The 23,953-nt window shown below is 43.7% G+C and overlaps 1 protein-coding gene across 3 annotated transcripts; it reads left to right on the top strand.

Annotated features, from left to right (window-relative positions):
* The first annotated feature begins 155 nt into the window (after positions 1-155).
* On the top strand, positions 156-21,239 carry sgms1a (sphingomyelin synthase 1a). 3 transcript variants are annotated; one of them, XM_062519252.1, is made up of 6 exons: positions 156-431; positions 12,783-13,772; positions 14,753-14,870; positions 16,848-17,001; positions 17,721-17,887; positions 18,218-21,239. In XM_062519252.1, exons 2-6 carry the CDS (start codon positions 13,147-13,149, stop codon positions 18,389-18,391), a joined length of 1,239 nt encoding a protein of 412 aa, XP_062375236.1. In that variant the 5' UTR covers positions 156-431; positions 12,783-13,146; the 3' UTR covers positions 18,392-21,239. The 3 variants fall into 3 exon arrangements, with proteins under 3 accessions (XP_062375236.1, XP_062375237.1, XP_062375238.1); XM_062519253.1 differs by lacking the exon at positions 156-431 and adding an exon at positions 533-749; XM_062519254.1 differs by lacking the exon at positions 156-431 and adding an exon at positions 7,668-7,759.
* The last annotated feature ends 2,714 nt before the right edge of the window (positions 21,240-23,953 follow it).

The following is a 23,953-nucleotide window of genomic DNA, read 5'->3' as shown; positions in this document are numbered from 1 at the left end:
CATGCCGTAGGCTACCTGTCCGCTTTCAAAGCCCTGGTGCCCCAAATTCCGTGTAACGTACTGGTTGGACAGTTAGGTTGCGGTAGGCCTACTTGGTGGAGTGCGTAATTTATCGCTGTGGATTGTGGGTAAAGAAGTGACTCCCTCCTTCCCTGTGCCTTAACTGACAACATTTCAGCAGGCTACCCGTTGCTAACGGAATAGGGAATGTGTCCTGTTAAATGCCAAATGCATTCTCTATGGTACAGAACACGAAGGTGATCATATATGGCGCGTCGCGAAAAGCAGTCTCTGCGCACTGCTGATTTTCTTGGAGAAACTAAAGACGGTACCTTAATTTGAAAGACTTGGCTATATTCCGTCCACTATTTATACGCCACATACAGTGCTAGTCTCCAGTCACAAGTCGTCATCAGATGTAACGATATGCGGTAAGTGATATACAAACAACACGCCTCCCTACACACTGTTCACAGTCCAATCTAGCTCTATCCAAATAATGCCTAACAATGTGTGCCTACGGGAGGCTATTTTATTTCTTACTAACGGGCCAACCTTTGCACTGTAACGTTAATCCATAGCTTAACGCAACTATCCAGCAAGCTGGTTACAGCGACGTCATGGTTGGAAAACAACAGTGGGATAGGATTTTAAGCAACTTGAGTCTCGCTCAGGCATCGCTGCGTACAGATAACCTGTATTTAACGCAAAGTTGTTTACCACACTTTAGGGCTGCAAGCGACCAAAAGGTAAGCTGTGCTCCCTTTCGTGTGTTTTTGGTATAGTTTTCAAGGTTATCGTCGGTTTAGGGCCGTGTGACAGCTACCGTTTTTAACTTCTTCAAGTGTTACATTGAATCCTTCCAGTAGTCTATGGAATTATTTTGCGCGGCGGTAAAGAAACTGTAACTGTAGGATTCTAACGAGGCGCTTGTAGTTACAAAACGGTTAGTGTAGCCTATGTGCTTTGGATAATTTTTGCTTTTTGAAGTAGAATACTGAAATGCTTTATTTGGAGTGAGCGCATCAGTAGTAGTTTAAATGTGTATGTGCTGGCGGATTTGTTAGGCACCTCTAAACATAATGCCAAAGGTAGCCTATACCTCAAGATTGGGCCTTAAATCAGATCGCTTTAACATTCGTCTTCAACTGATCCCTTGAGGCAAAGATAGTGTTGCTTGTCAGTCGACAAACGTTAGGATGGCGTCATAGTGCAGCACAGGCGCTTTGTGGATATAGGCTAGGCATGATCAAACAGAGTGTGACTGTGTTTCTCAAGAACTTTCTGACACATTCACTTTTCCAGTTTCTTTTTGTTATGTTGCAACTAAGGGGGTTTCAATTCGTGTCTAGAAACTTTCGCAATTTTAGGTGAAGCGAAAAACACATTAAAAGACAAAGTATCACATCGAGACTAAAATAGTTACGAACCCTTGTTTTGTAGTTATTGTTGCATTTTACAATAACAAAACATTTTCTGGAAATGTTGATACAGGCAAATGTTGATATAACCTAGGTAGTTTGTCTTAGAGAAGTAGGCAACCATAAAAAACAATCAGAACTCTCTTTTTGTCTCTTTCTCCTTGCTCACACACACACACACACACACACACACACACACACACACACTCACACACGTTTTCCCTCTCTGTTGGTTGTGTTCAGGGGTAATTTGATCACGTTTCCTCATGCTGCATGAATGAAAGCAAAAGACTGAGAGAGCGGCGTTTGACCTGATTCTCTCTTGTGTTGCCACGGAGCTTAAATGGACCTGTAGTACCTATGGGAAATGAGGGTAGACCTCGACACGGATCTCCTAACTGTTGCCTTGGAGGAGAGGAGGAGGTTAAAACACTGAACCTCTGGTATGTATCAGCAGAGAGGGGGGGGGGGGGGGGGTTGGGCTGAACAACCATGTTGTGTAGTGTTCCTCCTCTGTCTCTTTCACTAAAGCCTTGGAATGGCCGATGTCTACTTGCTCAGGGGGCAGGCGAGGAAATCAGTCGGTGCTGATGGAGGCACAATGAATCAGTTTTACTATCCCTCTCCGCGCAGGCCACTGCTCAGCATCCCCTCTGTGAGCTCGTGGGCAGAGAGAGCAAATAGAATGAAAATGTGTTTGCAGTGGAGCTCAGCTCTTTTAGCTATATTAAGAGGTTTGCTTTGGATAGCATAGTTGTGAAAGAGCAACGCAGTTACCATATGCAGGTGTTTGGTTTGGGAAGGATAGCCTCTTTTTGGTTGATTATTAGACTTTAGTATGTGTCTGTCAGACTCTTGTGGTGTGTGTGTGACCGTGTGTACACAGAGTGGACGCACACACACACACACACACAGACACACAGACAGACAGAACATGTAGCTGCCACAGCTCTCCTTAGCAGGCTCCCAAGACACGTTCTAAATTAGAAATGCATGAACTTTCATTACGTCTCACATGATGTGTCCCAGTTTCTCAGTTGTAGGAGAGATAACCGTGGCCTCGGCCTGATATTGCGCTAACCCCCCCAACCCCCCCTCTGGTGAGGTTGAGGGAGGAAACAGTTCCACATTGTTTGTGTCAGAGAGTGAGCCTGGAGAGAGTTTTGATAAACAAGGGGAGGTCTCTTTTGGAAAAACTGGTTGGTTGCCCCCCAACCCCTGCTTCCTGTTTTACTCCTTTCCCTCTTCTTCATCCTCCTTGTTCTTCTGCTCCATAGCCACTTCTTGTGTGTGTGTGTGTGTGTGTGTGTGTGTGTGTGTGTGTGTGTGTGTGTGTGTGTGTGTGTGTGTGTGTGTGTGTGTGTGTGTGTGTGTGTGTGTGTGTGTGTGTGTGTGTGTGTGTGTGTGTGTGTGTGTGTGTGTTTAGGGGAAAGGACATAAGAGCATTCTGCTCAGCAGACAGATTTTGACACAAGCCCCTCCACCACACTCTTTTGTAACTGTCTGCCACATCAAAGGAGAAGGGATTGCGAGAGTACCATTGGTCTTTCCACACGACCTCATTGCACTTTGCCACTTCTCTATCGGTTGTGTGCCCTTCCGCAGTGCTGTCGTCTGTTTCTGTCGTTTGTTTCTGTCGTGTGAGAAAGGCGGCATGAATTCCAGAGGGTGCACATAGACTTGTCCATGAATGTAACTGATCATGTGTCAGACATGTTTCTGCATGTTTCTGTTTCTGGTTTTGGGGCTTGTCGTGGCGTGGGGTGGGTTCGGAGGATGCCGTAGCGTAGCGTGAAACCGGTGTAAGCATAGCGTGGTGAAGAGTGAGAAGTTGTTGGTGGTAATACTAGGCATTCTCCCACGACTGTGAAGAGAAGGTCGTTTAACACTGTGTGAAGTGCAGATGTTGCTCCCATCATATTGACAGAGGACTGTCTGTATCTGATTAATTCTGAGTCTAGACATGATGCACCGAGCCTCTGGCCTACGCACATCCACATACCAATAGAATGGTTTTCATTGGAATGGTAAACCAGATTCTGTTAAGACATGGAAAATCTATTAACACCAAATAGCCTACGTGTGTGTGTGTGTGCCTGCCCTTCCCTTCTGTCTTGTCTGTTCTGTCTAGTCATTTTGTTGAAGATGGGAAATTGAGAGTCTCTCTCATAACTTGTAAATGTTGCTTACAATATTTGCATATTATGAGTGACTCCTAGTGCTGTTTACAGAAGATTTAATTTGATGTACACTCTTCCCCACCAACTGTGAGTGAGTGTGTGTGTGAGAGTGAGTGTGTGTGTGTGTGTGTGTGTGTTTCAGTTGTATGTGATCACCTTGAAAAGTGTATGCTCATTAAGTGACACACCTGGCAGGGGGAGAGATAATGACGCCGTAAGCTCAGGGCCCTGGGGGGCTGCAGCTCACTCTTCCCAGCGACCCTCTCCCTCATGGGGTTATTAGCCCTCCATAATCAGCCCGAGCTCTGCACCAGTAGTATACAGGAGCTCTGGGGAACTTGGTGATGTTGCTACACAGTAGCACTGGCTAGCGTGTCCGCTGCAAGGCTTTTAGACCTCTGCTGATGCTGAACAGAAGATTATTGTTTGGCTAAGTGAGTGAAAGAGCATTGGATGAAGATTTATGCTACCATCATGACCCCCGGTAATGAGTAGTGCATACTCCCTCTTAATTCAGTCAGAGAAAAGCTATCACATGCTACTAGCCTACCCTTTTATTCTGCCATCAGTGTTGACCAAAGTAAAAATAAATGTTGGTTAGCAGATTATTTTCGCTTTACTGGTATTTTTAAATCACAGTTTTTCGTTTCTTCACCTTATTGATAAATGCATGCTTTTGCAGGCCCCCCTCCCCCCAATGCATTGTAAACAGGAGATGCGGTTCCATGAACTTGGATGCCGCTCACTGAGTGAATGCCTCATTATCACACGTTCTGAGGTGTTGGAACCGTCTTGTGTATGTTGGTGTAATGCTGGTGTGTGAACTGCCTTATGCTGGTGTGTGAACTCGATATTCTTCTAGGGGGGCATATACAATAACATTACAAGACAGAAATTGAAAAGCAATCCTGTGTATTAGCTCTCAATGGTTGTGCAAACATCCACGATGTGCTTGACATAAAGGGCTGCCAAGTTTCATAACATGGCAAGCGTGAGAGTCCATCCGGCGAAAGTTTTGTGACACTTGACAGCTCCGATTAGAGTCGTTTTTTTTGAGCGCGCTCATTGAATGACGAGGAAAGGTATTTGCATAGCTACTGTTGGGAACACCCACTGGCATGCTTCTTCTGGGGAACTTGGCGTTTTCACCTCTGTGTGTAAACGCAAATGTTTTTTTGACCGGTATCGTTAAAGGTGTGAAAGCGGAGAAGACAAAAACACCCTGCGTCGTCATGTAAACGGGGTCTTAGACTCTACGCTGAGAGAGTGTTGTATTTTATGTAGACCACAGAGGAGTTATTTGGTAACAGTCGAGCTTGAAGTGTGAAAGTTAAATGTTGATCAATCAGTGTAGCCAGTGGGAAATTGCAAGCTTAGCTGTTGTGGTGGCTGTGTTGACGTATATAGTAAGTGTGTCAGTAGTTAGTTTAAAGGGGCTCTCTACTCTCTAGTGCACACTGCACAGACACATTTAGTTTGATTCTGACATTCACTCATGACCTCACAGTTCTGAATTATCGTCTCGTTATGAAAGACAGATGCAAAGTTCACTTTGTATCTACTGAGATCTGTTCCTGATTATGTAATGCAAATTCAGACATGTTTCACACTGTTCTTGCTAACGTCTGGTGAATTCTGCCACTGATTGCAAGAGTACTCAGGTTTACTTTTTTTATTTGATTATAATTTTGGACAATTTGAAATTGACCTACAGTAGCTGACTTTATATTCTGATGGCCCAATAAAGGTCTGTGGAAACATGTCTGTGATACATTCTTTGCCAACTTTCAGCTATATGAAAAAGAGATTGTGATGGATATAGCCTGTCTTATAGAGTCTGCCTGCTTGTACTGTAAAATGCAGTCATTGTTGACAGTGTCTTGAAGGGCCATTTTTTTGTTGATTCCATTTTGGCACAACTTGGCCTAGTGGATGGATCATCCCAAATGTCAGCTGTTAACAATAAAGACCAGGCTTTTAGCCATCATATCAACCATTGGAACTGTACTGGCAGGTGGCCAATTTCTACACTTAAATATTCCGAAGCCACGCTGACGCACTTTGGCGCAACAGCTCAAAACCTCTGGAAGTCCATTAGTAACACTTAGTGGGACAAGAATCCTCAAAGATGGTCCCTGATGGAAAGCTCAGAGCAAACTGACGAGATGCACCAACCATCTCCCTGCTTCCCCACTCACCACTCGATCACAGCGTTGACGTCCGCTCACCAACCCTTTCCTCTCAGCAGCGTCAAAAGAGCAACTTCCTGCTGGTGAATGCAGAGGTGAATTTCAAGCTTGTGCAGATCACCACCAGGACGGTCTGTGAAACGTGAAAGCAGAGACAGAAAGTGCAGGCCTTCTGTGGGCCTGTGATTGGCCTGAATAGCCAATTTGCCCCCATTGAAATTGACTTTAATGGAGTCACTTGAAGACAGGGTATCCATCCAGTGGACGTAGATCGGATTTGACCACGGCTCAAGGCCGGTGTGCGCCACAGAGAGGAGTAATCAAGACCAAGACGGAGGAGTCCAGCATTGATTGAGAGCACGTCGGTAGAACGCTGTACATACGTGATCACAAACACACACTCGCACTCTCTCTCCCACTTTTATCCATGTGGACAGGCAGGGTCACTGTTACAACCTGGTGAAGGCCTATCTTGATTACGGTGGTTTGTTCATACTGACACACATGCATCACCTGATTTTTGGAATCATGGAGCTAATGGATATAGAGGTAATCATTTGCACTCTCATACCACATCCCTTAAGGAAAAGACTGTTTGAGACTGAGTTGAGAAAACCTTTGTCTCTCTCTCTCTCTCTCTCTCTCTCTCTCTCTCTCTCTCTCTCTCTCTCTCTCTCTCTCCCTCGCTCTTTTTCTCTCTCTCTAAACAACGCTGCTCTTTGAAGCCCCTGCTCTTTGAAAAGCTTTCTTTCACATAATGGAAGTTCTCCGCTGAGGTCAGACACAGCACTTCCTGTCTCACGGCTCACTCTCCCACAATGCATCACTGCTCTAAGGGCTGCTTGCTTTGAGATGGGGAGGATAAAGAAGCTGCTATGGAAACCTGTTGGGATCAAATTTGTTTTTAGATGGCAGGACGTTTTTTACATTTTGGAGTTTATTTTGAAAGCTCTAACTCTAAAGTAAGCAACATCTCCTATTACCAAGTTGTGGTGAGTCGCCAGTGTACTAAAAATGTTGCGAGAATTAACTCTCTAAATTTTTGTTGACTTCATAGGATGCTCCATTTACTTACGTTTTGCAGATCTATTGATTGAAAAATTCTGTATAACGACAATGATAATGACAATGATGGTGTGTGTGTGTGTGTGTGTGTGTGTGTGTGTGTGTGTGTGTGTGTGTGTGTGTGTGTGTGTGTGTGTGTGTGTGTGTGTGTGTGTGTGTGTGTGTGTGTGTGTGTGTGTGTGTGTGTGTGTGTGTGTGTGTGTGTGTGTGTGTGTGTGTGTACATATTTACTCCAAACTCACCAGTACTGTAGATGTTTTGTCAGGCAGGTGGAACAGAACCGAGTGTTTATCTTTTTATGAGGAAATAGTCCTCTATTAACAGCTGTTGCTCACTGTAGCCCCTCACAAAGGTGTTTACACAGCTCTGCCACTGTCGCATTGTATCTCCTCTGTGTGTGTGTTTATGACGGTCATCATAATAGAAGTTTGATGTCATTTCAAGTCACATCAATAAGAAATGTTGTTGATTTCAAAAAGATTTTTTTTACTTCATTGTTTATGGCCTTGTTCCATGTGTTGTCACCACATGTGACCGCAGTCCACACGTGTCATAAGGAAGTGAAGCGTGTTCAACGCCTGTCATTGAAAAGGGCGCCTTCTCAGGCAGGTGGGGCTGTGGTCTTTGTCCTCAAATTGTTAAGCCGTCAGAAGTGACCACCTCCTACCGACAAAGCTAAGATTCAGTTGCGGGCGGGGGTGTGGTGAGGGGTTTTCTGTAGGGAGAGAGCGAAAGATAGAGAGAGATAGAGAGAGAGAGCGAGAGCGAGAGAGGGAGAGGGAGGGAGGGGACGAATGAAAGCATGTGAGAGTCGTACTTGGAGTAGTTCATTCTCTCTCCACAAATGAAGGCGTCTCTGAGGGCAGTGGTTGGAGGAAGGTGAAGTGGAACTCGGCAACTCTGAGTAAGGTTCCTTTCTCTGCTGTGTCTCTCCTCATTCATGTCAGGGTGAGACTGTGGAGCACTGGGGTTCCCCCTCACACCTTCAGTTTGGACTGACAGGGTTTGGACTGACTTGCTGCGTTCTCTTTCTCTCTCTATTTCTTTCACTCTCTCTGTCTCTGTATATCTCTCTCTCTCTCTCTCTTACTCTGTCTGTCTTTCATTTACTCTCTCTGTCTCCCTTACTCTCTCTCTCTTTCACATTTACTCTCTCTCTCTTTCTCTCTCACTCTCTCTCTCTCTCTCTCTCTCGATCTCTCTCGCTCTCTTTCTCATAGTATTAAAGGGAACGTTACCACCACCTTTATCTGAGGGCTATTTCAAGTTAGCCATGTTAGCTTCCGTTTTTGTAGCATTTTAAGGTGGTCTCACTTTCCTGTCTTTCACTTGCCGAGGGATGAATGGAAAAGAAAGTAACTGAGGGAGAATGATTAGTGCTCTCTGACGCAGTGACTAATTCTGTCCGGGACTGGCTCTGCTGCTGTGTGTACCCAGGGATATGTAGTGTTTGTCCTGAACAAACTGAGGAAGCAGATATTCTGAGAGGTTGTTGGTGACCGTGCCACTGCAAAGAAAATTATGTATTTAATCTGCATGTATTTGAGACTTTGTTTGTATGTGTGTGTCTCTGTACAGTGGTGTGTATTTACATAGGTGTGTGTGTGACTGTGTGTGTGTGTCTGTGTCTGTGTGTGTCTGTGTGTGTGTGTGTGTGTCTGTGTGTGTGTGTGTGTGTTGGACTTTTATGAATATGAAGACTACATATACTGGGAATGTCAAACTGGTGAACATTTGTCACTTACCAGCTGGCTTCTATTTTCAGTGAGTGTTCCACTCACTCTGCAGAGAGCCCTCTCAGAGACACTATTATGGAAGAAATGACCATGTAGGCGCTCGTGGCTGGGTGCGTGTGTGTGTGGCGTGCACAGACATACTGCTTTGGTTGTCATAGCACAAAATGCTGTTTTTGTTTCACGCTGCTTTTTATTTTAAGCCTATTTCTGTAGCCACAGTTGGCCAAATCTGGTTTAGTTTATCTGTTTATTTTTTTGTATGTTATTGAGTCCATAAGATTCGGTTCAGTATCGGCTATCGAGGTATTTATGGCAGGTATCGTATCGAAGTCATAATTTTGGTATCGTGACAACACTAATAAGATGTCTTGCCAGTGTTCGTGGTTAACAGTGGCACTTTGAAATATAAGTGAAACATAAAGGTTTGTGTCACGTTTGATTCTCGGGGTTATTTCTGTGTCATTGTGACCATACCTCACGGGTCTTGCTTTTCCCCAGAGGTCTTCCCTTGTTGCTAAACGTGTGTTAGAAAGGAGACAAGGCATTAGGGATATTTTGTAGCTCACGGACATCATGTTTTTGACCACTGTTGAGTTCAAATGTCCGTTTAGACAAACACACACACACACACTCACATGAAGTTTTAAATCTAAGGATGTTCATTGAAAGTGCAATATTGGAATATATTCTAGTAGAATGATGGCTCTTCTTGTGGTTTTCAGGCTTCCTCTTTCACCTTCCTCTTATCGCCCACCCTTCCTGTTATACAAATAGGATGGTTGTGACTCACTGCTTATTCGAAGGTCCAACAATGCATTAATATTAAAGTGTAAAAAAATGCAGCCAATTTAGGGGTGATGGCACTCTCCCATTCGACTCTCATATCAGCGTTGTGGGCTTGACTGGTTGACAGGATGCGTCTTTCATCACTTTTGTTCGGCCTTGCTATCGCTGTAATTGCCTCATAGCCCATGCAGTGTCCAAAGGTCTCTGACTCATAGCTGACTCAGAAGGCATTCTTCCACCTTGGCAGTCAGCACGACTTCTCCTCTGTCCCAGGGCCTCTCCCTTGTCTCCTCTGCCCTGTCTTGTGCCATGTGGATTGCTTGGTTGAGTCAGAATCACTATATGAATCTTAACTGTTGTTTCCACCACTTATCAGGCAACAAAATAAGCCAAGTGTTTTAATGAGACAGGGAGATGTTGGGATAAAAGGCAGAAAACAATTAATACTGTGTGCTTGAGTAGGCAGGTACTTGGTGGATGGATGTTCGGATAGATGGACGATGTCTGACATGGCGATTTGTCATCCTGTTTATCACATGGCTAGCTAGCTAGCTACCTTCCAGGCTTCTCATCCAATCAACAATTTGATCAATTGGATCATTGCCATTGGCTTGCCAGCTTTCTGCTTTATAGTCTGAATAATATTGTAGATAGCAGTGTAACAAACTCTGACTTCCTGTTGCAACTGAGTGACTCCAGTCCATGAGTTTACTATTGAAATGAAACTTACTGAGTGGAATATTCCACAATGAAACTGAGTGGTCTTGTACTTGAAATAATCTGTTTTCACAACATTCCGACCCAATTTCCACACACAGACCATCGCTGCCAGTGAGACATATTGGAGTGGAATTGCTTTTGCCTTAGATCTGGTTCTCAGTTCGCTTCGCTTGAGGTATGGTTCATTTCCCTTTTTTTTGGGTTGAGTATGTCCTTGGTGTAGCTGCGTTGTCCTGCCACACGTGTGGTTTCCATGAGTGTATGTTTGTGTAGGGGCAGTGTATTGGGTTAAGGAGCTGGGCTAGCGTGCAGTAGCTTGAAAGTTGGGGGTTCAACTCCCTGTTTCGCTGTTGTGCTCTGGAGCAAGGCACTTAACCCCAAGTTACTCTGGGGACAATGTAATCCCTTGTAATACAGTTGACATATTTAAGTCACTTTGATCAACAGTGTCTGCTAAATGAATGAATGGAAATTAATTAAAGTAGTAACACAGAATGAGGGTGAGCTATAATGTGCAGCGCTTAACTGTGGCTGTTCTGAGACTAGCACTACTGGCACTACTGCAAACAGGTCCCGTTTCATTGTTGTCCAAATGTTTATTTTGTGTTTGTGTGTGGAGATGGTTAGCTTCAAGTTCAAGTTCAAGTTCAAGTTAAGTTTATTGTTGCATCTCAGGTATATTTACATATATCAAAGAGCAAAAATCTTAGGTCCCCCCCCCCTGGCCTGCTATGTGGCCTTAGAGGCTTTAAAATAGAACAATAAATATATTTGTATATTTGTATATTTGCTTTGTATATTTGAAAATGTGTGGTCAGATTGTATAGTGCTTGGCTAGGTTTTTTTTTGTTTTGCTTTCTCCTGGTTGATTGTTGATACAGTTTGTGATGAAGCTGTAGCTTGACCAGGCCTTGACCTTGTCATGGAAACACACGCACACGCACACGCACACACACACACACACACACACACACACACACACACACATATCACGTACAGGAAATCTCCCCTGGCTTCAGCGCCAAGGCCATCAGCTTGACCAAGGACACATGTACACACACACACACACACACACACACACACACGCTGCCCCATAAAAGCACAATGTTTGCTTGGGCGTATTATGACTTGCCTTACTTTACTCCAGTTATGTGTCTGTGCTGCAGTGATCACTCAGAATGAAAGCTTTGATAACTTTGGGAGGGGTCTGCTGCAAGTGGCTCAATCTTTTTGCATGCCTCTCCAGTATGCTTGTTTTGGAAGTGATGTGGTGACAGCCTGTATCTCCTATTGTGCATTCACTCTCTCTCACTGTCTCTCACTCTTTTCGCTCACACACACACCCACACGACTACATCCTGTGGTTTAGCAAACCCTGGTACTTGCTAATTACCTGTAGATCATTTTTTTTTTTAAATTATTATTATATTTTTTATCTCTGATGCACACTGTTACCGGGCTGGCCTTACGGCCTGGAAAAGCAGAGCAGCGATGCTGATGTTCAAAAGCGGTTTTAAACTACACAAACACCCCACTTCCCACACAACAATGCAACATTCACCTTCCTGACGTTCACTCCGCAAAACTTGAGAGCTACCGTCGGGTCCTTTGATGACAGCGAACACTGGTAACGGGCTACCGCACCGTTACACACACACACGACAAATCAATTCAGAGACCTCAATTGAAAGTCATCTAAATTAAATTTGACAAGATTGTCCAATCAGAGTTCAGTTTAACTATCAAACGCGCTCTAGGGTGGAGGGGAACGCGCTCTAGGGTGGAGTCAGTCAAACAGAAGAAAGGACGAACTCTCCACAGACCCCCCACCTCTCTCTTTCTTTCTTTCTTTCTTTCTTTCTTTCTTTCTTTCTTTCTTTCTCTCTCTCTCTCTCAATTCAATTCAATGAAGCTTTATTGGCATGAATGTTTCAATAGCATTATTGTCAAAGCTCAATTACATGTACACATAAAGTAGATACATAGACAGACTATTACATATGCATTGTACATGCAATATACATAGACGTTAGAGAATGGCTGTATAACAAAGGCATTGTAATAAATCATTCAAGGAGTATACAACATAAACATATACATATAAAACATCTCTCTCTCTCTCTCTCTCTCTCTCTCTCTCCCCCTCTCCCCCCCTGCATGTTGGATGTTTGTTTCCTCTTCCAGCCTTTTCCTCTTGCCTGTTCTTCTGGTTCTGCAGCTGTGTGTTTGAAATCTCCCCTGGTTGCTGCGTGTCACTAGGCAGCTGCTAATGTGAATTCAATTCAATTCAATTCAATTCAATTCAATTCAATTCAATTCAATTCAATTCAATTCAATTCAATGTTGCTTTATTAGCATGACTGTGGGTACAGTGTTGCCAAAGCGCAAAAAAACAGCATACATTTTTTTACAATAGCATTGTAACATAGTAACAGTAACAGTAATAGTAACAGTAACATTAAATATTGGGTGTACACACCCATCACCCTCTCTCTCTCTCTCTCTCTCTCTCTCTCTCTCTCTCTCTCTCTCTCTCCCTCTTTCTTTTTCTCTCTCTCTCACTCTTTCTCTCTTCCTCTGTCCATTCAATCAATTCAATTTTGCTTAAATTGCATGACTGTATAGGTATTGTTACCAAAGTTGCCATAACAGTAAAACACTTTCTCTCTCCCTCTCTCTCTGCAGGGTGGACGTGTCCATGTGGAGTGAGCCTGACTCCTGCTGAGGACCGCGGCAGACTTCCTCCCTCATCGACTGAGCCAGAGGCAGAGTGTCCCAGGGAGAGGCTGTGATCGAACAGATCCCCCCCCCCCCCCCCTCTCTGCCCCGACCCGCCCCTCCTCGTCCTCTACCCATCCAGCAGTCCTCCTCCAATGTCCCAGAAGAAGAGCGTGCCTAGCCTTGGGAGGAGACTGCTGACCGTCGCCTCAAGCGTCCCGCACGCCAGCCGCCCTCCAGTAGCGCCCCTCGGTCACTTCTTGCTCTGACCCCTTCACCCCCCCCCCCTCCCCCCACCTCCCCCCTCCTCCCACTCTGAGGTCTGCTGACCATGAAGGAGGTGGGCCAGTGGTCGGCGGTGGATGTGCTTGACTGGCTGATGGAGGAGGGCATGCAAGAGTACTCGGAGGCCTTCCAGCAGCTGGACGGTCCGGGCCTCCTGCGGCTCTCCGAGCAGGACTTCCGGGGCCCGCCGCTGTCGCTGGTCTCGGGCGACGGCGGCCGGCAGCTGCTGGAGCGCCTGGAGACGCTGCGCGTGGCCCACCTCATGGAGGTCAACAAAGGTCAGCACCAGCACCACCACCACGCCAACGGACACGTGCTCGGCAACGGCACCGCCAAGCCGCACCACAACGGCGTGCCCAAGAAGAACGGCTTCCACCGCTCGGAGCAGGTGCACGTCCAGATCCCCGTGCCGCCGCCGGAGCCCGAGCACTTCCCGGCCGAGTGGAGCAAGACGGGCGCCGCCTTCCTGTACGCCGTCTGCTGCTTCCTGACCACCAGCGTGGTCATCTCCGTGGTGCACGAGCGCGTGCCGCCCAAGGAGGAGACGCCGCCGCTGCCCGACAAGTTCTTCGACCTGTTTGACCGCGTGGAGTGGGCCTTCTCCATCTGCGAGGTCAACGGCATGCTGCTGGTGGCCCTCTGGCTTATGCAGTGGGTCCTGCTCAAACACAGGTGAGACATACATACTGTACGTACATACATACATACATACATACATACATACCCACCCACATATATACACGCACATACATTTATGTTGAAACCTATCACGAACAGAACAGACATTAAACATAGACGTGAACGTAGTGAAATTAAGCTACACAAAAATGATAATTTGATTGTTTCAGTGCACTCCAAAGAAACACAAAGTTAGTGTTCATGGAATATTGCACTTACCAATGAGCATTTAATCAATGCCTTAAACTAAAGTAACGACATGCTTCAAAATGCTTCCATACTGGGGATTTCAGTGTAGCAGGAGGAGCTTTAAGTTCGGTTTATGTGTTATTTTAACTGGCTGCAGCTTGAAGTTAGAGGAGGCGCATGCGTGCGTGTGTGCGTGTGTGCGTGCGTGCGTCTGTGTGTGTTGCCTCTTGGCATGCATGCTGGACATGACATTGGGGGTGCGGCTGCATCATCGATTATACGTTTGATTTCGAAGTTTGAGATTGAAATGTCATCATGACATTCCTAATACTCACACACACATGCGCACACACACACACACACACGCGCACACACACACACACACACACACACACACACACACACACACGTTTCTTCAGGCACCCAAGTCTCTGTAGTCACACGCCTTTCACAAACTCAGACCTTTGACATTATCTTCAAACATGACTCACTGATAAGTGATTTACTGCGGGTGTTACTCAATCACACTGTATGAGAATATCAGATTGATGACTTTAGAAATAGATAAGTTATTAAAGTTGAAGGCAGCTAGATCACGCACAGACACAGCCTTTCAGACTGAAATTCACAAAGAATTTAGCTGGTATTGCTTCACAAGGAGCTTAGAGTAGCCCCTGGCTTCTGTCACTTATTAACTCTAAAAGCCACTTTATTGTGTGTGTGTGTCTGTGTGTGTGTGTGTGTGTGTGTGTGTGTGTGTGTGTGTGTGTGTGTTCGTTCTCCAGGTCCATCGTGGGCCGGCGGTTCTTCTTCATTGTGGGCACGCTGTACCTGTACAGGTGTGTCACCATGTACATCACCACCCTCCCAGTGCCTGGCATGCACTTCCGCTGCTCGCCCAAGGTAAGCATGTCTCCCTCCTCCTGCCCAGCCTTGCAAACAGGACGTGCTGCTCACTGGGCTTTTTGCTGACAACAGGCCTGTGAGCACACAGAGGGCCAAAGGCCCAGAAACCCTAGTGCTAATGTGGGCTAAATCAGCTAATTTACGCTACACTAATCCGCTCCTATTGGCTGGCCCAAGCCTGCACTTCTGGGGTCACATGTCTCTCTCGCTCGCTCTCTCGCTCTCTCTCTCTCTCTCTCTTTCTCTCTCTCCCTCTCTCTCTCTCTCTCTCTCTCTCTCTCTATCTCTCTCTCTGATTACAGTGTGGTCAATCAGCTTTGCACATGCTTACATCAGTGCCATTACGTAATAGTGACGTCAATCTACTTCAGGCTCTGTAAACATGTTTGTTTGGGATGGCTGTTTTTTTTTTTTTTATTTCAGTATACATGCGTTTGAAATTGAAGCTCTGTGTTCTGTGTTGCACAATCTCTGGTTAGAGAGTTCTGGCTGCCTGGGCTTTTTGCTGTGCGGAGCGACAGGAAATGAGGTTAAAGGCAGAACCATGTGACCCGGTCTCTGCTGGGTCCCACTGACCTTTCCGAGGGAGTCTGGTTGAGATGAGTAGGAGGAGTTTGAGAGGAGGTCTGTGTCTGTCAGCAGCTGCTGATGTCCAGAAAGCGTCGGTGGATAGAGAGCACCGGTGTGAGATCAACATTTGGAGGATGATTGTGTGCACCTCGCCACCTATTTTGAGGCCAGGTGTTGGATGAAAAGCAGAATGAATGCAGACATGGTGTCCTAGACATTTTAGTCATCTCATCATTTTAGGATGATCGTTTTATAATTGGCCAATAAAAACAAGAACCTTTTTTTTTTGTTATTGTTTTACTCTTCCTGGGCATTGTTTTTGTTACAGGAAGTTGCATGAGTTACAGGAAAAGTCACACCTACTTGGTGTTGAAAAGAGGCTTAAGTTGAATGGGAGTCACGCTTAGGAGCACAGAGGATTTAGATCAGGTCAGATTATGTCCCGTCCCAACGCTGAATCTGATTGTTTGGAGCCAGGAACATGGGGAGCACTCAGACACAGTAAAAAGAAGTGCACGATGACAATAGCTCAATCGGAATAAAAATTGTGACATAAACACCTCAATCGGAATGAAAATTCCTGATCCGATCAGAATTTTAATTGGAATGAAAGAGGTGTTGTAGTCTGTTCCTTGCCCGACTGAACAACCATGTACTGTACATGGTCATTCGGATTGACTGCTACATCTTCCCAATGAAAAGTAACAATGGTTATTCCGATCAAAGATTCTAAAGTGCTTGAAAGCACCTGATCGGAATAGAACGTACTCCATGTAAACAGACAGCAAATAGTTTTTCTATCGGAATAGTTTAATTAGAATGACAAAATAACTCCATGTAAACGTGGCTATTGATCTACTCAACTAGGACCAAGTCCACACTTTGGATACGTTTGTACCTTTTATCTACACTACTCTGCTGTTTGGTTAGGTTTGGGGGATGGGTGTGGTGGGGAAAACACCCCCTGCAGTGTGTGTGTGTGTGTGTGGAGGGGGGATGTCCCCTCAGCTACAGTCGCATGTAGCATCCTATGTGGCTTGTTTCATTTTCGGTAGGCGGTAGAACACCTTTTTTGATTTTTGCATCAACACCTTTTTCGGTTTTTGTATCAAGTTTAACTTTAGATCTGCAATGAATCATGGGCAACTTATGACCTCATAAATGTTTCAGAAATGTACCTTGACGAGCTCTGTTACCTGCATCTGTGGCACATGCACTTTGTTACCAATCAATATAATAATGTAATTCTGAATGTAACATAAAAGATATCATAAACAATGACCGAAATGCCTAGAACATGTGTTTCTGATGTCTTGGAAGTCGTGTGTGTCTTTTTTTGCACCATGGTCTGCTGAATTTTGAATTGAACATGCCTGTGTGTGTGTGTGTGTGTGTGTGTTTCAGCTCTCTGGCAGGTGGGAGGCTCAGCTCCACAGGATAATGAAGATGATTGCTGGTGGAGGGCTCACCATCACCGGATCCCACTCCATGTGTGGAGATTACCTGTACAGTGGCCACACTGTGATGCTCACACTGACTTATCTCTTCATTAAAGAGTGTAAGACACACACGCACACACACACACACACACACACACACACACACGCACACGCACACACACTTTTTACGCTGTTGACTTGCTCTCCATCTGTCACTGTCGCGCTGAGGTATGACTTTTATCTCATCACTCCTGGTCCATGAAGTGCATCACCAGTAATTAATCAGAAATTCCAGATGGTTAACTCGGAGCACTGCACTGGGACTTTGCCTTTAATCAAGTTGTGTTCATCGCCCAAAAGGCGACCCCCCCCCCCCCCCCCACACACACACACAGATTATAAATAGCAGTGACATCTGGTGGTTATCATTTGCACTCTCCTCGTGTGCGTGTTTCTGACCCAGAAGAACAGTAGACAGTCAACCGCTCCCTCACTTCCCTCAAAACGGAGTTAGCTTCTGAAATTCCTCCTCGCCATTCACAGCTCACTTCTACCAGAAAGACTTTGAAGTCCACAATGAATTTTACAAAAGCACAACCTCAGAAAGCAGCATAACAGATGTGCAAGAGGAGTCATTGTAAGGACAGTAGTCAGCCTATGATTGATCAGGAAGCAATATGTCTCCTATTCATGATTAGAGTAAAACGCTTCTTTTTGTTGGTTTTTGTTTAATTTGGTTATTTGCTTGGTCTCGAACAATTCTGCAAAGATGTATTCAGGCACATACGGTACTATGCCAGGGTTGTTTGTCATGTATTTGTTTTTCGCTTCCTGACAGACTCTCCAAAGAGGTTCTGGGTGCTTCACTGGGTCTGCTGGACCCTGAGTGTGGTGGGGGTCTTCTGCATCCTCCTGGCCCATGACCACTACACCGTGGACGTGGTGGTGGCCTACTTCATCACCACACGTCTCTTCTGGTGGTATCACACGCTGGCCAATCAGCCGGTGAGTTTGTGGTGCCTGCCAAACCGGCTTAAACAATCTCTCCCCTCGGTAGTGACCTTTGTCATGTACTGTGTTTGACTGACTCAGCAGGAGATTGTTGAATGTTGTACTCTGGTGTTTGGTGTGTAAGTTATTTGGAATTAAATACAATTATGCCCCATTTGCATATTCAGAGATTCTTCTGTCACCCATAGCTCTAGCGTGTTGCTAGTCACGTGCTGTTTCAGAAGAGAATGCATTAAACGTACACTGGCTTCCACACATAACAGCCAGACTTGTGGTGCATTGTTTATTGGATTAAATGGCTCCTGTTCTGTTGCTGTGCTGCAGGTCCTAAAAGAGAGCTCCCAAGGAAACCTCTTCTCCCGCGTCTGGTGGTACCGCCTGTTCCAGTATTTTGAGCACAACGTCCAAGGGCCCGTCCCGAAGAGCTACCAGCTACCATTGTCTTGGCGCATGTTACCATGGACACGGGTGAAATACAGCAGACTGGACTCCCAGTGACCCAGGCCGATTGATGAGAGTGGAACTGTGTGGGACTCAACAGTGCGGGAGGCCATAGAAAAATTCTCATCATCAGACTACGTGCAGAATGGCTCAGCACTGTGGCCCATTGTTATTTTTACGGATGGCCGTACTTTGTATTTGAATTATTGAAAGACACTGTAATTTACTGAACTGACATGGATATCGTAACCAGTACATAAGATGACTGGAGTTGAAAAGCCTCAACCTGCTCTGCTTCAGAGTGTAGCTTTAGCATTTCAGTTTTTTTCAGTTATTTTTTTGGGCTGATAAAACTTAAACATTTCATAAGTATATCCTTCCAACTTTGATTCTGTGCTTAGAATCATGGTTGTACCCATTTCAGTAAAGGAGAGAGTAGAATTATATAACTTGTAAAACTGTTAAACAGTATCAAGCTCTTATAGAAGCAGATTTTTGTTTTGTTTTTATACATCTGTAGAAATCTCCCCTTTTGTACATACAAATGTGGCAAGGGTGCAAAACAGTACTTTCTCTATATTTCACAGTTCTATTTTTCAAAACAATGTTTTAGAAAATCTTTTTTTAGATTTCTACCTTTTAATAATGTGTGCTGAATGCTGGATAATCTTAAACATATGTGTTTAGTGTTCAATCAGTGCCTTTATAATCATGATTGTAATGTGTCTGTGTAAGTTGACACAAATGGCTATGTGTGTTTGTGTGTGTGTGTGTGTGTGTGTGTGTGTGTGTATGTATGTGTGTGTGTGCGTGCGTTTCAAGGAGGTATTTTGTGTGCACATGTGTATTTGTCATTACTTTAGGGTTAACTTCGCAGAGAGAACATAATTTTGCCAGCCCTCTTGCCAAACTAGCATAGTGTTTAGTTTTGTGCCCATACATGAAAGGTGTATTAATAGGGCTCTCTCATATTGTTCCCACACACACACACACACACACACACACACACACACACACACACACACACACACACACACGCACACGCACACACACGCACACACACACACAAACACACAAACAATTTGCCTGAAAAATAATGGGAGACTAGATAGAATGTCCTAACCGCTGCATTGATTTGCAGTTGCACCCACCAAGCCCATGGGCATGTCCATTTGTTTGGCTGGACATCCAGTTTACACGCTGAGAGCTCTGTGATTCGCCTCCCCCGTACAGAAGTGACTGCCAACAACAGCCAGCATTGCAATCCAAACATTGTGGATTCAGTGGCTCTTAGAGACTTTGGACTTTGGATTGTTGTTTGTATTACACTAACCAACACAGCACAACACTCCTGCTTGTGAAGACTGTTGGGCTTAGTAACGGGCCCCTAGTTACGGCCAGTACCAGCCTATAGCCACCCCTCCTGCTAGCATACAGTTTTTTTCCCCCCACAGGATATAGAGAATGATTCACATTCTGTCTGGTTTGTTTGTTGTGGAAGTTCTTTGTCCCTAATTTAAGCTGTCTGCAACTTATCAAGTGGTTATGGAGCCAGACTGAAATAATTTATTTCATTGTTTTGTTTATTCCGTTATTCTTTTCATCATGTGTCCCCTTTAGCAACAAGACAAAAAAAACAAAAAACAAAGATGAATGACAAACACTGACTGAACTGGACATGTACAGACCTGTGACTGCAAGTATGCTGTTTCTCCATGAATGTAATTGCTTTGGCTTTGGCAGATGCACCGTACTCAGAGCATAGTAATGTTCTGATGGAACCTCTTCTTGGAAAATGAAACACCTCTATCTTGGTGACTGACAAAATATTCTTGCCTTGTGTTTTTGAATGGGCCATATTTTAAAGGATTTAACTATGATCTAATGATTATGGCTGAACTCAACTTGAAGTGGACTCTTTGTATTCATGACCTGATCCACATTAATCTATGAAATCTGGCAATTCATTTTTAATGGATGAGAGCATGCTAGCTGACAAGTGATTTGATATAAGAAAACTCAAATAGGCTTGGTCAATATAGCCACATTTATCCCATGTAACCAGCCCTCAAAATAAGGATAGAATTTGGTTGTCAAGACCTGTTGAATTGTGTTGTTATTGTTCTTTTCAATAACAGCTCCAATATTGCATGTAGGGAGGCTGCAGCCAGAACAAGACAGAAAGTTGAACATATTTTTCCCCCTCCAGTCACCTGTGTTGGGGATAAAAAAAAAATGGTTGTAAAGGGAAAACAAATCGTTCCTATTATAATATGCAAGTTGTCGTAACGACTTGCATGCCCAAGTAGTTTAAAATGATTGCTAACCTGGAAAAAAGCACTATGTATCTCCAAAGGAAGTCTGACACATTTCACATAGTTCTGAATGTCTGTACTGTATGTATGTATGTATGAACTGTATTGATGAATGTGACGGCTTATCCCAGGCCTCTTGTTCCCAAACACAAATTTTATTTGTAAAGAATTGTTGGGAGAGTTTGACTTAAGACTGTTTACCATCGCAAAAATATCTTTCATGTTCATAAGCTTATGTGGCCATATTAAAAGAAAATCAGGCATTAGGGGTTTATAGTTCCTCGATTGTATGTTGTCATGGTTGAGCCATTTCAGTTTCGTGTGTAGTATGCTGTTCATTGTTTAATTATTACTTAACATGTGCTGTCACAGCAAACATTTTGGGGGGTAATGCAGTCTCCTTGGTTGCCAATCATGATTTCTCTGTCATTCAGTAGCCGTTAAGTAATTTTATGTGTTTGTATTACAGGTGAATCAACAGTCTGATTAAATGCATACTTTCTGTTTCTCTATGTGTCTGTATGACTGTGATGTTTCTATAATGTGGTGGTGGTGATGAGAGAAGAGTGGAAATAAATGGTTGTACTCCTCTATCTCTTAAATGCCATTTTTCTTTCCTTTCTTTCAGTCTGTCAGTTACTGCATGGGACATATCAGATGGTTGATCATTTATCTTTTGGATATTCCCAAGAGAATGCAGTAGTCCAGTATCAGTATGACTCATTCCAACAAATCAACACACATCGATTTTGTTGTTGTTTTGTTATGCTCTTTCATAAATGCTTTAAATAAAATATAATTCATTGCATACAATATTTCTAAAGTATTCTAAATAGTAAGACCTGGTTGGGCACATAGTGAAGTGGATAAGCTTTTGGTGTGACCGATTGTGTGGATTACCGAACTATAGTATATGTTTGTCTCGTGAATGTTACTGGTGGAGGATTTTTGTGATGATATTTGTCATGTTATCACATTCACATCCTGTTTGTCATTCTGTTTGATCCCCCATTTTAAGTTATTGAGGGCTCACAGACTGGCCTGGCGTAGCCAGACTTGAATTCTTATCAGTCACTTATCAATCCTGAGCTACAGAATCCCAACATCCCCAACACTCTGTCTCATTGGTGACCTCTCAGAAAGAATTTAATCTCAGAGCACATTTCAATAGAGAAACACAATGCCCACACAAGGAAGCAAATATCAGCCTTTGAAGACACCTGGTCTGCTGGTGTCGGGGGGGGGGGGGGGGGGGGGAAGAAAGAATTTTCAACAGAATTTGGTAACACTTATCAGAGTCTGGTAACAGATCATTTGGATTTCATTGCACCACTACAAGGAAAACAATGCCTTTTCACACAATTGGATAGGCCTAACGAATCAAAACAAGGAAATATCTGAATCCCATTGGGACAGCAGCAAGAACATCCTTATTCTCTAAAAAGGCTGGCGTAAATTCTGGCTGGCTACCAGGCTACTCAGACTACTGGGTCCTGATAATCTGCTGCCAATACCAATATACTACCACTAGATGGCGATGCATACCTATCCAAACATTTCATTGTCTGAAAATGGACCAGTCATTGATAGACAGAAAGATAGAAATGGCCTCCAATCTTCCTACAATCATGCATTATGCTTTTCTTCTATATTCTGACAAGGAAGATTGGGTCTTTTGTTTGTATAGTCAACAAGAAAATGGCCAGAAGTTTATAACCTTGGATAGCAATGTTATTAGTCCAAGAGCATTAGCTCAAAATAGAGTCAAACCCGGAACAAATTAGTAACAAGCTGAATTTTTCAGGATATGTTCAGAATACCTTTAGGAATAACATACTAAAAGTCCCCGTGAATCCTCCTTGTGCTCTCTGAGATATTCAAGATGGCGTCCAAAATGGCCGCTATTTGGAGATTTTTCCGCATCTCAGGCTTAAAACCTAATACAAATGCAATTAAAAGGTCAAAATATATGGTTAGAAAGTCAAGTTCATCATTAGTTTATTGAATGGAGACATTTCATAATAATACAGTTACCTCCATAAGTATTGGAACACATGCTAAAGTTGACTGTATAAAATAAATGGATCCATCCAGGACACTATGCACCCTGATAAAGAACCCTTGGCCTTTGGAATTAAAATAACCCCACATCACATACCCTTCACCATACCAAGAGATTAGCATGGTTTTATTTCAGTTAGCCTAGCTGGTTTGAATTGCATTGAGCTCAATGAGAATGAAACCAGCTAATAGGCTAACTGAAATAAAAACCATTATGATATATACTTATTCACAAACAAAATTGATGTCCTTAAAGGTTGGATATTTCCTCATGTTTTCCATTTAAGGCATTAAGATCAATTTCCAAAAGACGATTTTATACAGTCAACTTTAGCATGTGTTCCAATACTTATGGAGGTAACTGTATTATTATGAAATGTCTCCATTCAATAAACTAATGATGAAATCGACTTACTTGCCCTATAAAACATATATTTTGACCTTTTAATTGCATTTGTATTAGGTTTTAAGCCTGAAATACGGAAAAATCTCCAAATTACGGCCATTTTGGACGCCATCTTGAATATCTCAGAGAGCACAAGGGGGATTCACGGGGACTTTTAGTATGTTATTCCTAAAGGTATTCTGAACATATCCTGAAAAATTCAGCTTGTTACTAATTTGTTCCGGGTTTGACCCTATTACTACTGGACTAGTCCAAGAGCATTAGCTCAAAATAGAGTCAAACCCGGAACAAATTAGTAACAAGCTGAATTTTTCAGGATATGTTCAGAATACCTTTAGGAATAACATACTAAAAGTCCCCGTGAATCCCCCTTGTGCTCTCTGAGATATTCAAGATGGCGTCCAAAATGGCCGCTATTTGGAGATTTTTCCGCATCTCAGGCTTAAAACCTAATACAAATGCAATTAAAAGGTCAAAATATATGGTTAGAAAGTCAAGTTCATCATTAGTTTATTGAATGGAGACATTTCATAATAATACAGTTACCTCCATAAGTATTGGAACACATGCTAAAGTTGACTGTATAAAATAAATGGATCCATCCAGGACACTATGCACCCTGATAAAGAACCCTTGGCCTTTGGAATTAAAATAACCCCACATCACATACCCTTCACCATACCAAGAGATTAGCATGGTTTTATTTCAGTTAGCCTAGCTGGTTTGAATTGCATTGAGCTCAATGAGAATGAAACCAGCTAATAGGCTAACTGAAATAAAAACCATTATGATATATACTTATTCACAAACAAAATTGATGTCCTTAAAGGTTGGATA

Source organism: Sardina pilchardus, chromosome 18 (genome assembly GCF_963854185.1).
Source record: "Sardina pilchardus chromosome 18, fSarPil1.1, whole genome shotgun sequence".
NCBI lineage: Eukaryota > Metazoa > Chordata > Actinopteri > Clupeiformes > Clupeidae > Sardina > Sardina pilchardus.
This window is presented reverse-complemented; position numbering and strand designations above follow the sequence as displayed.